Source organism: Electrophorus electricus, chromosome 10 (genome assembly GCF_041902795.1).
Source record: "Electrophorus electricus isolate QZ-2024a chromosome 10, ASM4190279v1, whole genome shotgun sequence".
Taxonomy (NCBI): domain Eukaryota; kingdom Metazoa; phylum Chordata; class Actinopteri; order Gymnotiformes; family Gymnotidae; genus Electrophorus; species Electrophorus electricus.
Window position 1 is genome coordinate 842,501 of NC_137506.1, and position 15,000 is coordinate 857,500.

The 15,000-nt window shown below is 43.3% G+C and overlaps 1 protein-coding gene across 2 annotated transcripts in view; it reads left to right on the top strand.

Annotated features, from left to right (window-relative positions):
• Positions 1 to 15,000, top strand: part of dlgap2a (discs, large (Drosophila) homolog-associated protein 2a) — a 200,891-nt gene that overhangs the window by 152,188 nt on the left and 33,703 nt on the right. For both annotated transcript variants that reach the window (XM_035532627.2, XM_081722192.1), the window contains 2 exons: positions 3,710 to 3,915; positions 14,270 to 14,338. In XM_035532627.2, the coding sequence (XP_035388520.2) occupies positions 3,710 to 3,915; positions 14,270 to 14,338 (275 nt within the window). The remainder of the gene's footprint in view (positions 1 to 3,709; positions 3,916 to 14,269; positions 14,339 to 15,000) is intronic.

Genomic DNA, 15,000 nt, shown 5'->3' on the forward strand with positions numbered 1-15,000 from the left:
TGTGTGTGTGTGTGTGTGTGTGTGTGTGTGTGTGGGTCTGTGTGTGTGTGTGTATTGTGTACAATAGCAACTCCTAGGGCTTTTCCTTCATGTGACTGTAGCACTCCCAGCAGATCCTACTGGACGATGAGGTCACAGATGTACATAGCAACAAAAGCGCTTTGTAGCTTTATAGGTTAATAACAGTATTTATAGTCAATACAAAATGTAACTGGCAGCCCGTCAACAGACTGAGGCCAACAGGGTCAAATATTCAGCCAAGGAGTCTAGCTGCTGCATTCTGGACTAAAATGAATTGGTTTTGATACCCAGTGGAGCACCCGGTCAGTAAGACATCACAGTCCTACCCCGAGGCCACGTACGCACGCGCGCAGGCACGCACATGTTCTGCATCATTTAACAACAATCATTTAACAATCATCAATTTTGCTCAGCTTTGTAATATTTCTTAGATGACTGTTTTACTGCTGCTGTTTATGTGAACTTCAAATGACCATCCAGGTCAGAAGTGATATAAGTGATGAAGGCAATGATGTAAGGGATGATGTAAGCAAGTGATATAAGCTTGTGATGTAAGCAAGTGATGTAGGGCAGTCATGTAGGCCAGTGATGTAAGCAAGTGGTGTAAGCAAGTGGTGTAGCCTAATGATGTAAGCTTGTGTTGTAAGCAAGTGGTGTAGCCTAATGATGTAAGCTTGTGTTGTAAGCAAGTGGTGTAGCCTAATGATGTAAGCTTGTGTTGTAAGCAAGTGGCATAAGCTTGTGAGGTAAGCAAGTGATGTAAGTTTGTTGCCTTCTTCCTGACTGCCTTTGGACTGAATAGGGGAACGTCTGTGTAATCAGAGTTAAGTAAGAGGACATTTCTTAGCACCATTTCCAATGTTTTTACCCATTAACCTGATAGCCTGGTAGACTGGTAGCCTGGTAGCCTGGTAGCCTGGTACTTGCCCCTGTAGCCTGGTAGACTGGTAGACTGGTACTTGGCCCGGTAGCCTGGTAGACTGGTAGACTGGTAGATTGGTAGGCTGTTAGCCTGGTACTCAGCCTGGTAGCCTGGTAGCCTGGTAGACTGGTAGACTGGTAGCCTGGTACTTGGCCTGATAGCCTGGTAGACTGGTAGCCTGGTACTCAGCCTGGTAGCCTGGTAGCCTGGTAGACTGGTAGCCTGGTAGACTGGTAGACTGGTACTTGGCCCGGTAGCCTGGTAGACTGGTAGACTGGTAGATTGGTAGGCTGTTAGCCTGGTACTCATCCTGGTAGCCTGGTAGACTGGTAGACTGGTAGGCTGGTAGCCTGGTACTTGGCCTGATAGCCTGGTAGACTGGTAGCCTGGTACTCAGCCTGGTAGCCTGGTAGACTGGTAGACTGGTAGCCTGGTATCTCTTTAGCAGCTCTAGTAGATCATGAAAGGAGCACACACACACACACACACACACTTTAAATGTACCCCCTGTCTGATGCCTTGTTTGATGTGTTCCTTTGATGTACAGAATGATCAGAAACGTACTTGACATCATAGTTCTCATTGTGGTCCAAGATACAGCCATTTGGATATTGCTGTTACAAATATTGCTGTTCTATTGCTTTGCAGACATAATCTCTGATATTTTACAAATACCCTGAGAAGCTGGTAGGAAACAGAGAGAGGGAAAGAGGAAGTAAGAGACAGAGGGACAGAGAGAGAGAGAGAATATTGAAAAATGCAGCAAAATCACTCCAAGTCTGATCTCAGATTTACACGGTGTTCCTACTCTGAGAAAAGAAGAAGACACAGAAATATTATTAATGCTGTATTCATTGCACCAAGTTTCCCCTGGTTCATTTCTATTACACCACTGTTCCATGTACATCACACCTCTAACTAAGCATTTATAGCAGTTTGATATAGTAATGAAGTGTGTGTGTGTAGGTGTGTGTGTGTATATGATATAGTTTGATATAATAATGAAGTGTGTGTGTGTGTGTGTAGGTGTGTGTGTGTGTATATGATATGATATAGTTTGATATAGTAATGAAGTGTGTGTGTAGGTGTGTGTGTGTGTAGGTGTGTGTGTAGGTGTGTGTATATGATATAGTTTGATATAGTAATGAAGTGTGTGTGTGTAGGTGTGTGTATATGATATAGTTTGATATAGTAATGAAGTGTGTGTGTGTAGGTGTGTGTATATGATATAGTTTGATATAGTAATGAAGTGTGTGTGTGTGTAGGTGTGTGTGTGTGTGTATATGATATGATATAGTTTGATATAGTAATGAAGTGTGTGTGTGTGTGTGTGTGTGTGTGTGTGTGTGTGTGTGTGTGTATATGATATAGTTTGATATAGTAATGAAGTGTGTGTGTGTGTGTGTGTGTATATGATATAGTTTGATATAGTAATGAAGTGTGTGTGTGTGTATATGATATAGTTTGATGTAGTAATGAAGTGTGTGTGTGTAGGTGTGTGTATATGATATAGTTTGATATAGTAATGAAGTGTGTGTGTGTGTGTATATGATATAGTTTGATATAGTAATGAAGTGTGTGTGTAGGTGTGTGTATATGATATAGTTTGATATAGTAATGAAGTGTGTGTGTGTAGGTGTGTGTGTGTGTGTGTGTATATGATATGATATAATTTGATATAGTAATGAAGTGTGTGTGTGTGTGTGTGTGTGTGTGTGTGTATATGATATAGTTTGATATAGTAATGAAGTGTGTGTCTGTAGGTGTGTGTATATGATATAGTTTGATATAGTAATGAAGTGTGTGTGTGTGTGTGTATATGATATAGTTTGATATAGTAATGAAGTGTGTGTGTGTGTGTGTGTGTATATGATATAGCTTGATATAGTAATGAAGTGTGTGTGTGTGTGTGTGTGTGTGTGTGTGTGTGTATGATATAGTTTGATATAGTAATGAAGTGTGTGTGTGTAGGTGTGTGTGTGTGTGTATATGATATGATATAGTTTGATATAGTAATGAAGTGTGTGTGTGTGTGTATATGATATAGTTTGATATAGTAATGAAGTGTGTGTGTGTGTATATGATATAGTTTAATATAGTAATGAAGTGTGTGTGTGTAGGTGTGTGTGTGTGTGTTTATGATATAGTTTGATATAGTAATGAAGTGTGTGTGTAGGTGTGTGTATATGATATAGTTTGATATAGTAATGAAGTGTGTGTGTGTGTGTGTGTGTGTGTGTGTGTATATGATATAGTTTGTTATAGTAATGAAGTGTGTGTGTGTGTATATGATATAGTTTGATATAGTAATGAAGTGTGTGTGTGTGTGTGTATATGATATAGTTTGATATAGTAATGAAGTGTGTGTGTGTGTGTGTATATGATATAGTTTGATATAGTAATGAAGTGTGTGTGTGTGTGTATATGATATAGTTTGATATAGTAATGAAGTGTGTGTGTAGGTGTGTGTATATGATATAGTTTGATATAGTAATGAAGTGTGTGTCTGTAGGTGTGTGTATATGATATAGTTTGATATAGTAATGAAGTGTGTGTGTGTGTGTGTGTGTATATGATATAGCTTGATATAGTAATGAAGTGTGTGTCTGTGTGTGTGTGTGTGTATATGATATAGTTTGATATAGTAATGAAGTGTGTGTGTGTGTGTATATGATATAGTTTGATATAGTAATGAAGTGTGTGTGTGTGTGTGTGTGTGTGTGTATATGATATAGTTTGATATAGTAATGAAGTGTGTGTGCACAGGTTCCTCAGGATGAGTGGGGCAGCTACCCCTGCGGGAAGGACGAGGAGATCCCGTGCAGGCGCATGCGTAGCAGCAGCTATGTGAAGGCCATGGGCGACGAGGAGAGTGGAGACTCGGATGGCAGCCCCAAGGACTCACCACAGAAGAGCATGCAGCCCCCGGGCCTCATCAAATCAGTGCTGCACAGGCAACTGTCCGACCAGAGGTACGCGCTCGCGTGTGGGGGGCGTCTGCCGCAGGGGTACCCTCTGTGGCTCTGGAGTCCTGAATCATTAAGACATAATACTCAGAATAGTTTTAAAAGAATTTTATTTCGAAACACCTTTCAATATTCAAAGTATATTTCAATATGCTGAGTAGCTCTGCTCTCATCAGGACCACGATAGAGCATCTCTGTAGCTCTGCTCTCAACAGGACCACGATAGAGCATCTCTGTAACTCTGCTCTCAACAGGACCACGATAGAGCATCTCTGTAGCTCTGCTCTCATCAGGACCACGATAGAGCATCTCTGTAGCTCTGCTCTCAACAGGACCACGATAGAGCATCTCTGTAGCTCTGCTCTCATCAGGACCACGATAGAGCATCTCTGTAGCTCTGCTCTCATCAGGACCACAATAGAGCGTTTCTGTAGCTCTGCTCTCATCAGGACCACGATAGAGCATCTCTGTAGCTCTGCTCTCATCAGGGCCACAATAGAGCGTTTCTGTAGCTCTGCTCTCATCAGGACCACGATAGAGCATCTCTGTAGCTCTGCTCTCATCAGGACCACAATAGAGCGTCTCTGTAGCTCTGCTCTCATCAGGACCACGATAGAGCATCTCTGTAGCTCTGCTCTCATCAGGACCACGATAGAGCATCTCTGTAGCTCTGCTCTCAACAGGCAGGTCTTGTCTCTGATCAACTCTTGGTCCTGCACGACTCCTCCCACAGAGTCATTAATATCTGCGTCGGCCAGTATAGTTGCAGACGTGGACGAGCTGTAGCAGAACGCTTCCTTTCTCAAATAACATGAGATGTTGAGCTCATACTCTGCAGCACTGGTACTGGATGAAAGACCATCCAGACAGGATATTGGGCATTACAAGGCCAAATCAGTAAGGAACCCCTGAGCAGAGCATCACAGTAGCAGAAATAACGAGATCATCAGGGTAACGATGTAGACCTTAAGCACCAAACCACTACGGCAGAGCAGGAATGATAATTGGATGGAACATTACTGTGATGTTGCCCTAAAATGAGGATCTGCCCCATAAACGTTACATTGTATAATGCACAGTGGATCCTGGGATTGAAGTCAGAGAACCATCTGACGGGACGGCCCTTCCGGTCTGTCCTCCCTCCAAAGGACATCCTGCAAACATTAGATGCATCACAGAATTTAGAAGCTGTGAGTTAGAACAGACAATGTGAAACATGCTTTCCTGGTATGTCTAGAGACAGTGTGATAACAGATTGGTTTGCTGTGCTTTGTACCTGAAGTCTCGAGATGCTTTGATACCTTAAATATCAAGGACTCTATACTGTATTTAAGATCACCAACATTCACTATGTTGTATTACATTTGACTAGCTGCTGTTGTTTTTTCTTGGAGCCCAAATCTGTACTGTGCTGATTGTCTGTTTTGTAGGCAGCTGTGATGTTTTCCTGATCATTCTATTCCTCTCTGACCTTGTGTGTCACTTACCCATTCATAAATCATATCGCATGTTGCCAGGCAACGGTGGACTCCCATTATGATGTAACAGTGGGACAATGTTGTCACTTTACCTCAAGAGCGCCATTTCTACGGGAAACGGCGTGTTGAGAGAGTGATCCATCATGCGCCGAACCCCAGCACAGGATGTGCTCTGTTCAGTTGAACTTACAGTGCCTCCTTCAATCAGCACACACACGCACACACATACAAGCAGACGCATGCGCACACACACATGCACACACACACTTACACACACACATGTGCGCACACATACACGCATGCGCGCACACACACACACACAAGCATGCGCACACACGCACACTCACACACGCACATGCGCACACACATGCACACGCATACACACGCACGTGTGCATGCACGCGCACACACACACACACACACACACACACACATACAAGCGCACACACACACAGGCTCGAGCACCCACACACACATACATGCACACACACGCGCACTCACACACGCACACACACACACGCACACATGTACAAGCATGCGCACACACACATACATGTACACACACACATGCACACACACACACAAGCATGCACACACATACACGCACGCACACTCACACACACACACACACACACATACACACATGCACACGCACCATCCTTAATGCCGTGCAATTTATGCTGGTTTTATAGAGACGTTGGACCATTTTACCGTAACATAATTATTTAAATTTGGCAAGCACATTATGAGAAAAGGAGCAAAATTTGTGTAATGAAGTCTGTTCTTCAGAGAGGGCATATCACCCCACATTCGTCCTCTCTGAAGAGCACACTTCTAGATTACTGGACCAGCAGGCTTTACATGTCTGTACTGTAGCCATCCACGTTTATGCTGAGTCGCCATTCAGCAAATCCCAGCAACCATTGCACTGTTCAGAATTAGCTATAGTATAGAATGGTTTCCAGAGGCAGAACTGGTTCTTACAATGTGATTAGAAAACAGGAAATAGATTTTGTAATATATTTCGCTGTTACTGCAACTGTCTTCATGTCTGAGGTCATTCCAGGACTGGCATTCAATCTGTGATTTTCATGTGAATTAAATAAGGGAGGCACAAAAGTACTTTAGCACAATGAAACATCTGTAGACCCTATTATAGATCAATGAAACATCTATAAACTGTATTACAGATCAATTAAACATATGTAAACTGTATTATAGATCAATTAAACATATGTAAACTGTATTATAGATCAATTAAACATATGTAGACTCTATTATAGATCAATTAAACATCTGTAGACTGTATTACAGATCAATTAAACATATGTAAACTGTATTATAGATCAATTAAACATCTGTAGACTATATTATTGCTCAATTAAGCATCTGCAAGCTGTATTATAGATCAATTAAACATCTGTAGACTATTATAGATTCATTAAATATCTATAGACTATTGTAGCTCAATTAAACATCTGTAGATTTTATTAAAGGTAAAATCAACATCTGTAGATTCTATTTTAGATCAATTAACATTAAAGACTAGTAACTGCTGAATAACTGGACATGACGTGCACTATGGCACACTATGCAGTGTGTGTGTGTGTGTGTGTGTGTGTGTGTGTGTGTGTATGAGACGGGTTGTGTGTATGTGTGTGTGTGTGTGTGTGTGTGAATGTGTGTGTGTGAGTGTGTGTATGTGTGTGTGTGTGTGTGTGTGTGTAAATGTGTGTATGTGCATGAGACGGGTTGTGTGCATGTGTGCGTGTGTGTATGTGTGTGTGTATGTATATGAGACAGGTTGTGGGCATGTGTGTGTATGTATGTGTGTGTGTGAGTGTGTGTGTGTGTGTGTGTGTGTGTGTGTGTGTGTATGAGATGGGTTGTGTGTATGTGTGCGTGTGTGTATGTGTGTGTGTGTGTGTGTGTATATGAGATGTAGGTGTAAATGTGTGTATGTGTATGATACAGGTTGTGTGCATGTGTGTGTATGTGTGTGTGAGTGTGTGTATGTGTATGAGATGGGTTGTGTGTGTGTGAGTGTGAGTGTGTGTGTGTGTGTGTGTGTGTGTGTGTGTGCGTGTGTGTATGTGTGTGTGAGTGTGTGTATGTGTATGAGACGGGTTGTGTGTGTGTGTGTGTGTGAGTGTGTGTGTGAGTGTGTGTAGACCTGTACAAACTGATTCTTTCCATACTTCAGTCAGGTCTATGATTACTGATCCATCTCAGCATGACTGCAGAGTTATAAATAAACATTTTTATACTCAAACACACACACACACACACACACACACACACACACACACACACACACACACCTGTGAATGAATTCACCACAAAGCTCCTACACTGCCAGATACATGTCAAACCCAGCAGCACTACCGTGATGTCTCTGCTGGTCCTGACATGCTCTCTCTAGGGAGCCTGCATCTGTCGCTCGGGTAAAGTACAGACCTGTTATGTCCGATACTGCAGTAGAAATCAAATTAAATTAAATGATATAATGAAATCAGATATATCATTATAGAAATGTACATGTAGTCATCTGTGTTTGAGGCCTGATCAAAAATTCTAGTGTAAACCCTGATGGAAACTCTTCTCTAAAGTCCAGTGTGAACTTTCATCTAAACATTTAGCAGATGCTTTTATCCAAAGTGACATACAATTATCATTGAGTACAACTTTAGTAATTGAGAGTTAAGAGTCTTGCTTAGGGGCCCAACAGTGGCAGCTGGAGGTCAGTGGTGGGACTTGAACCAGCAATCTTCTGATTACAAGTCAAGTACCTTAACCACTGAACTACCACTGCCCTCCAGTGTAAACTCTGATCCAAACTCTGAGGTGAACTCTGATATATAATGGCTGATTAATACAGTTATAACACTGGTATAGTGGCTGATTAATACAGTTATAACACTAGTATGATGGCTGATTAATACAGTTATAACACTGGTATGATGGCTGATTAATACAGTTATAACACTGGTATGATGGCTGATTAATACAGTTATAACATTAGTATAGTGGCTGATTAATACAGTTATAACACTAGTATGATGGCTGATTAATACAGTTATAACACTGGTATGATGGCTGATTAATACAGTTATAACACTGGTATGATGGCTGATTAATACAGTTATAACACTAGTATAGTGGCTGATTAATACAGTTATAACACTAGTATGATGGCTGATTAATACAGTTATAACACTGGTATGATGGCTGATTAATACAGTTATAACACTGGTATGATGGCTGATTAATACAGTTATAACACTAGTATAGTGGCTGATTAATACAGTTATAACACTAGTATGATGGCTGATTAATACAGTTATAACACTAGTATAGTGGCTGATTAATACAGTTATAACACTAGTATGATGGCTGATTAATACAGTTATTACACTTATAATGGCTCATTAATACAGTTAACACTGGTATGATGGCTGATTAATACAGTTATTACACTTATAATGGCTCATTAATACAGTTATAACACTGGTATGATGGCTGATTAATACAGTTATAACACTGGTATGATGGATGATTAATACAGTTATAACACTAGTATAGTGGCTGGTTAATACAGTTATAACACTAATATGATGGCTGATTAATACAGTTATTACACTTATAATTGCTGATTAATACAGTTATAACATTGGTATGATGGCTGATTAATAGTTATAACACTGGTATGATGGATGATTAGTACAGTTATAACACTGGTGTGATGGCTGATTAATAGTTATAACACTGGTATAATGGATGATTAATACAGTTATAACACTGGTATAATGGATGATTAATAGTTATAACACTGGTATGATGGATGATTAATACAGTTATAACACTAGTATGATGGTTGATTAATACAGCTGTGTGTGCTGTATGTGTGTGCTTGTGTGTGTGTCTGTGTGCTGTGTGTATATGTTGGTGTCTGTGTGTATGTCTTTTGTTAGTATATTTTGCTGCTCTACCACACACTCGGTGAGGTGAGGGTTAACGCTATCGATTGCCCTGTGTTTGGCGACTCCCGAGGCCTACGGGCTGATTCCTAAGATCTAAACACGTCGACCAGTCGATTTTGGCCTCTGCTGAGTTTCTCCCAACTACCACATCAGAACCCCAGGCACCTAGACGAAGCTTGGAATGCTGGGAAAGCGTCCATTTGGCCTGCTCAGCCGTGCAAAAGGTGTCACGCTTGTGCAGTTTGAATCTTTAGTCACCTAAAATCCACTGTCTTCTACATGAAGACTGTCTAAGAGTGAGCAGGCAGCATGGCTGGATCTGAGAAATACAAAGAGTACAGAGAGGGAGAGAAGGAAAACCAGAAAAAGAGAGGTAGAGAGACAGAGCAAAAGAGAGAAATAACTGTCAAACATATAGAGATGTCAAGTAATGCATCAGCATGTTCCCAGAGGTTTACCGCAAAGTCCACAGCAGCGGTGAACCTCGAACACAAGGTCTCAGCTACACGTCACCAAAAGGCCCACGGAAATAAGACTGACGGACTTGGTCAGGTGTGAGGAAGACTCTTCCTCCTGATCCCAAGCTGTGCATCACTAGGGAGGAACCGCAGTGTCTGCAGGCGGCTTTACACAGGCAGGAAAATTTTAACTTTGTCGATCCGTAATTATTTACCCGGAAATGGGGGGAATGTGTAAGGGTGGGCATTCCCGTTTTGCCCCTGTGTGTGTTGTTCCAAATCCAGTGTGCAGATGTGTGGAGCAGAAACAGCACAAGGTGTGTCCCTGTCCAAATATTTATGAGACGCACAGCACATCTCTGGGAAGGAGAGATGTAAGAAGATTATGTTGGATGCTAGCCGGAACGGGAATGTGGGGTACGGGAAGTGAAGTAACACCACCTGGAAGAAACCAGTCTCCATCTCTCCTAATCGTTCCTATGCCTTAAACAACGTTTGCCATGTTTCAACCTGGACCGTGACTAAATTGTGTTTTTTTTATTTGTAATGTGCAAATGCAGCAATAGCTTTAGCATTAACAGATTTAGGATATTGTTGTTAGGTTTGACCTCTTGACCTCTTTATATACTGTTAGTTTCCTGTCTGCAGAGGAAATTGATTAAACAGACACCTTATTGTACTGTGCTTATGCATGAGAGTGGTGGGTTTCTCAACTATGCATGTTCATCAGTGATAGGAAAGGCAACATTTTAATAAGGTATGGGTTGAAAAAAGCTGCAAACATTTACTTTAAATGGTTTCTTTATGGCTCCTACCCTTTCCAATGATAGAGGCTTCATTACAGTTTCAAAGAACCAATCCAGTCAATCTCAGTTATTTCTAGAGGTCTTAAAAATAACTTTTTGGTTTTTGGAATTAAGATCAGTCTCATGAGCCACAGGCGTAATTCATCCAAGCTCATTTAAAGGAAGGAGACTTTCACTGCTAATGAGACATGAGGCAATTATTCGAGAATTCAGTTGAGTGTCTCACACACCTCAAGGCAAGGAGTGAACTGGGCTCTGTGTCCTTCAGAACGCTAATGTGAACGTTAGTGTGAACGTGCCCTCAGATAGGCTGGTTACAGTTTGAACGTGCCCTCGGATAGGCTGGTTACAGTTTGAACGTGCCCTCGGATAGGCTGGTTACAGTGGGAACGTGCCCTCGGATAGGCTGGTTACAGTGGGAACGTGCCCTCGGATAGGCTGGTTACAGTGTGAACGTGCCCTCGGATAGGCTGGTTACAGTGTGAACGTGCCCTCGGATAGGCTGGTTACAGTGCGAACGTGCCCTGGGATAGGCTGGTTACAGTGTGAACATGCCCTCGGATAGGCTGGTTACAGTGTGAACGTGCCCTCGGATAGGCTGGTTACAGTGTGAACGTGCCCTGGGATAGGCTGGTTACAGTTTGAACGTGCCCTGGGATAGGCTGGTTACAGTGCGAACGTGCCCTCGGATAGGCTGGTTACAGTGTGACCGTGCCCTGGGATAGGCTGGTTACAGTGCGAACGTGCCCTCGGATAGGCTGGTTACAGTGCGAACGTGCCCTCGGATAGGCTGGTTACAGTGCGAACGTGCCCTGGGATAGGCTGGTTACAGTGTGAACGTGCCCTCGGATAGGCTGGTTACAGTGCGAACGTGCCCTCGGATAGGCTGGTTACAGTGCGAACGTGCCCTCGGATAGGCTGGTTACAGTGCGAACGTGCCCTCGGATAGGCTGGTTACAGTGTGAACGTGCCCTGGGATAGGCTGGTTACACTGCGAACGTGCCCTGGGATAGGCTGGTTACAGTGTGAACGTGCCCTCGGATAGGCTGGTTACAGTGTGAACGTGCCCTCGGATAGGCTGGTTACAGTGCGAACGTGCCCTCGGATAGGCTGGTTACAGTGTGACCCTGCCCTGGGATAGGCTGGTTACAGTGCGAACGTGCCCTCGGATAGGCTGGTTACAGTGCGAACGTGCCCTGGGATAGGCTGGTTACAGTGCGAACGTGCCCTCGGATAGGCTGGTTACAGTGTGAACGTGCCCTCGGATAGGCTGGTTACAGTGTGAACGTGCCCTGGGATAGGCTGGTTACAGTGTGAACGTGCCCTCGGATAGGCTGGTTACAGTGTGAACGTGCCCTCGGATAGGCTGGTTACAGTGTGAACGTGCCCTCGGATAGGCTGGTTACAGTGTGAACGTGCCCTGGGATAGGCTGGTTACAGTGCGAACGTGCCCTCGGATAGGCTGGTTACAGTGTGAACGTGCCCTCGGATAGGCTGGTTACAGTGTGAACGTGCCCTCGGATAGGCTGGTTACAGTGTGAACGTGCCCTGGGATAGGCTGGTTACAGTGTGAACGTGCCCTGGGATAGGCTGGTTACAGTGTGAACGTGCCCTCGGATAGGCTGGTTACAGTGTGTCGAGGTGTGACAATGTGTTGGGGAGGGGTGGATTTTATCCCACTGAGACTCTTGGTTCCTGCCCTCTCTTCTCATCGCTCTTTCTCTCCTTCACTCTTCTTTCTTTTCAAACTCAGGCCCGCAGCCCTTGCCTGCTTGCGTTAGACGTGTCCCATCCGTGTCCGGATCTTGAAAGATAGAGGGAGGGTACTGTCAGATTCTACAGCAGACGAGAGGGTACCGAGGTCACCTAGCAACGATACAGGCGGAGGGCTGGAAAACGACAGCAGGCTAAAACATTAGCCACTGTCAAGACATGCGATCTAATGATTTGACTAAGTGGTCGTTGTGTTGAGACTCTGTTTGTTTGTTTGATTGAACTGCTATTCCAAGCCATCGCTAATATATGTGATTTGCTGTTGTGTATGTCTGCTGCGAAACTGAAACTGAATAAGTGAACGGTTTGTTCACTGTGGTGGGATTTTTTGGCCTTTAAGGACACGGAGCTGTTTGCTACTCCTTGTAAAACCACGTTAAACAAAGTCCCTCCACCGTTAATAAGCGCTCACACTCGGCGTGTGTTTTAATTGGCTTCTCTCCACCAGTGCACACTCCAACCCCACTGAAGTAGCCAAAGAGAACAGTTGTCATTAGCATACGAATCTCCTCCCAGAAAATGACCTTCTCCTTACATTGGATAGAGAGACAGAGAAGAACACACTGTGGAAAGGATGAATTAGGGAGATTTTTTTCCTAATCTTCAATTTATTTCAGAAAGCACAATGAACTGTATTAAAATGATCTAAAAAACTGAAATGTCACCTTGTAATAGAAGTAGTTGACAGAACTCTTGTTTTGTCATTGAAGTAGTTGATGGTACTCTTATTTTGTAATTGAAGTAGTTGACGGTATTCTTATTTTGTACTGAGTTATCGACTCATTGTGTGTGTGATACTGCTTAGCAGTGCACAGGGAACATCTCAAGGCAGACTTACGCTAACCAAGACTTACCCTAACCCAGACTTACCCTAACCCAAAATTTACCCTAACCCAGACCTACCCTTACCCAGATTTACCCTAACCCAGATTTACCCTAACCCAAATCTAACTTTACCCAGACTTACCCTAATACAGACTTACCCTTACCCAGACCTACCCTAACCCAGACTTACCCTAACCCAAAACTTACCCTAACCCAGACCTACCCTTACCCAGACATTCCCTAACCCAAAACTTACCCTAACCCAGACCTACCCTTACCCAGACCTACCCTTACCCAGACATTCCCTAACCCATATTTATCCTAATCCAGATTTACCATAATCCAGATTTGCCCTAATCCAGATTTGCCCTAATCCAGATTTACCCTAACCCAGACTTGCCCTAACCCAGATTTACTCTAACCCAGACTTGCACTAACCCAGATTTACCCTTACCAAGATTTACCCTAACCCAGACTTGTTTAACCCAGATTTACCCTAACCTAGATTAGATTTACCTAACCCAGATTAACCCTAACCCAGATTTACTAGTGAGATTCTGCTCTTTCATTTATGAAAAGCCAGAGTTCATTATTTGTAATTTTACCTTGTAAGACTTCTACATGGTATTAAGAACATTACGCTTGATTGATGTGATATACAGTGAGGGGGGCAGAAGATTTTTAAAAAATCCTTCTGTGGTTCCTATCTCTCTCTCTCTCTCTCTCTCTCTCTCTCTCTCTCTCTCTCTCTCTCTCTCTCTCCCTCTCTCTCTCTCCTCTCTTTCCCTCCCACTCCCCTCTCTCTTGCTCTCTCTCTCTCTCTCCCTCTCCTTCCCTCTCTCTCTCTCTCTCTCTCTCTCTCTCTCTCTCTCTCTCTCTCCCTCTCCCTCTCTCTCCTCTCTTTCCCTCCCACTCCCCTCTCTTGCTCTCTCTCTCTCTCTCCCTCTCCTTCCCTCTCTCTCTCTCTCTCTCTCTCTCTCTCTCTCTCTCTCTCTCTCTCTCTCTCTTTGTAATGTTTCATTTCTTCTCTCCATCTGCAGCTCATACCGTTTGGATAAGTCAAGCAGTGATGTGGTTAAGTACCTCACCAATTTTGCTGCAGACCTAAAGTGAGTACGAACAGTTTCCACCCACCACACACACACACACACACACCCACACACACACACCTGTGTACTGTGGTACATATTTTTTCATATGCTGAAGTTAGTTTCGTGCACTACAAAGTCACATTCACAAGGGCTGACTCATAATGTTTCCTCACGCTCCGCTTGCCCTGGTGGTCCTTCAAAAGCAGATATTTAAATCAGTCCTGCAGATCCTGCAGGTGTTTTGTCCGTTACCTAGGACACAGATCTGATCAGAAGGAGATCAACCTGCTTCGTACCAGTAATTACAAAACCCAGGACCGAATTTGGATTGGAGATTTGATTACCTTTGTGCTAGAGAGTCATACGGGCATACTGGTCAGGGATGCTTTAGACAAGCACACCCGTAGCTCACCTTTTGTAACTAGTACCTTTTTCTCTTCTCTCTTACTGCTGTGTCTGTGCTCTCCAAGGCTCCCCAGACACCACACTAAACACCACACTAAACACCACGATGACTCCGGGGTCATAGTTCATACTGAGACACACGTATGTTCCTATAACTCGCACAGCGCTAGACTGGGGTTACCGTAACAGGATGGTGGATTACAATACTTTGCCTTGTTGTGGTGTATTCAACATAGCTCTCTGTAACCTTGACAGCAGTTCTGGGTCATTAAGTC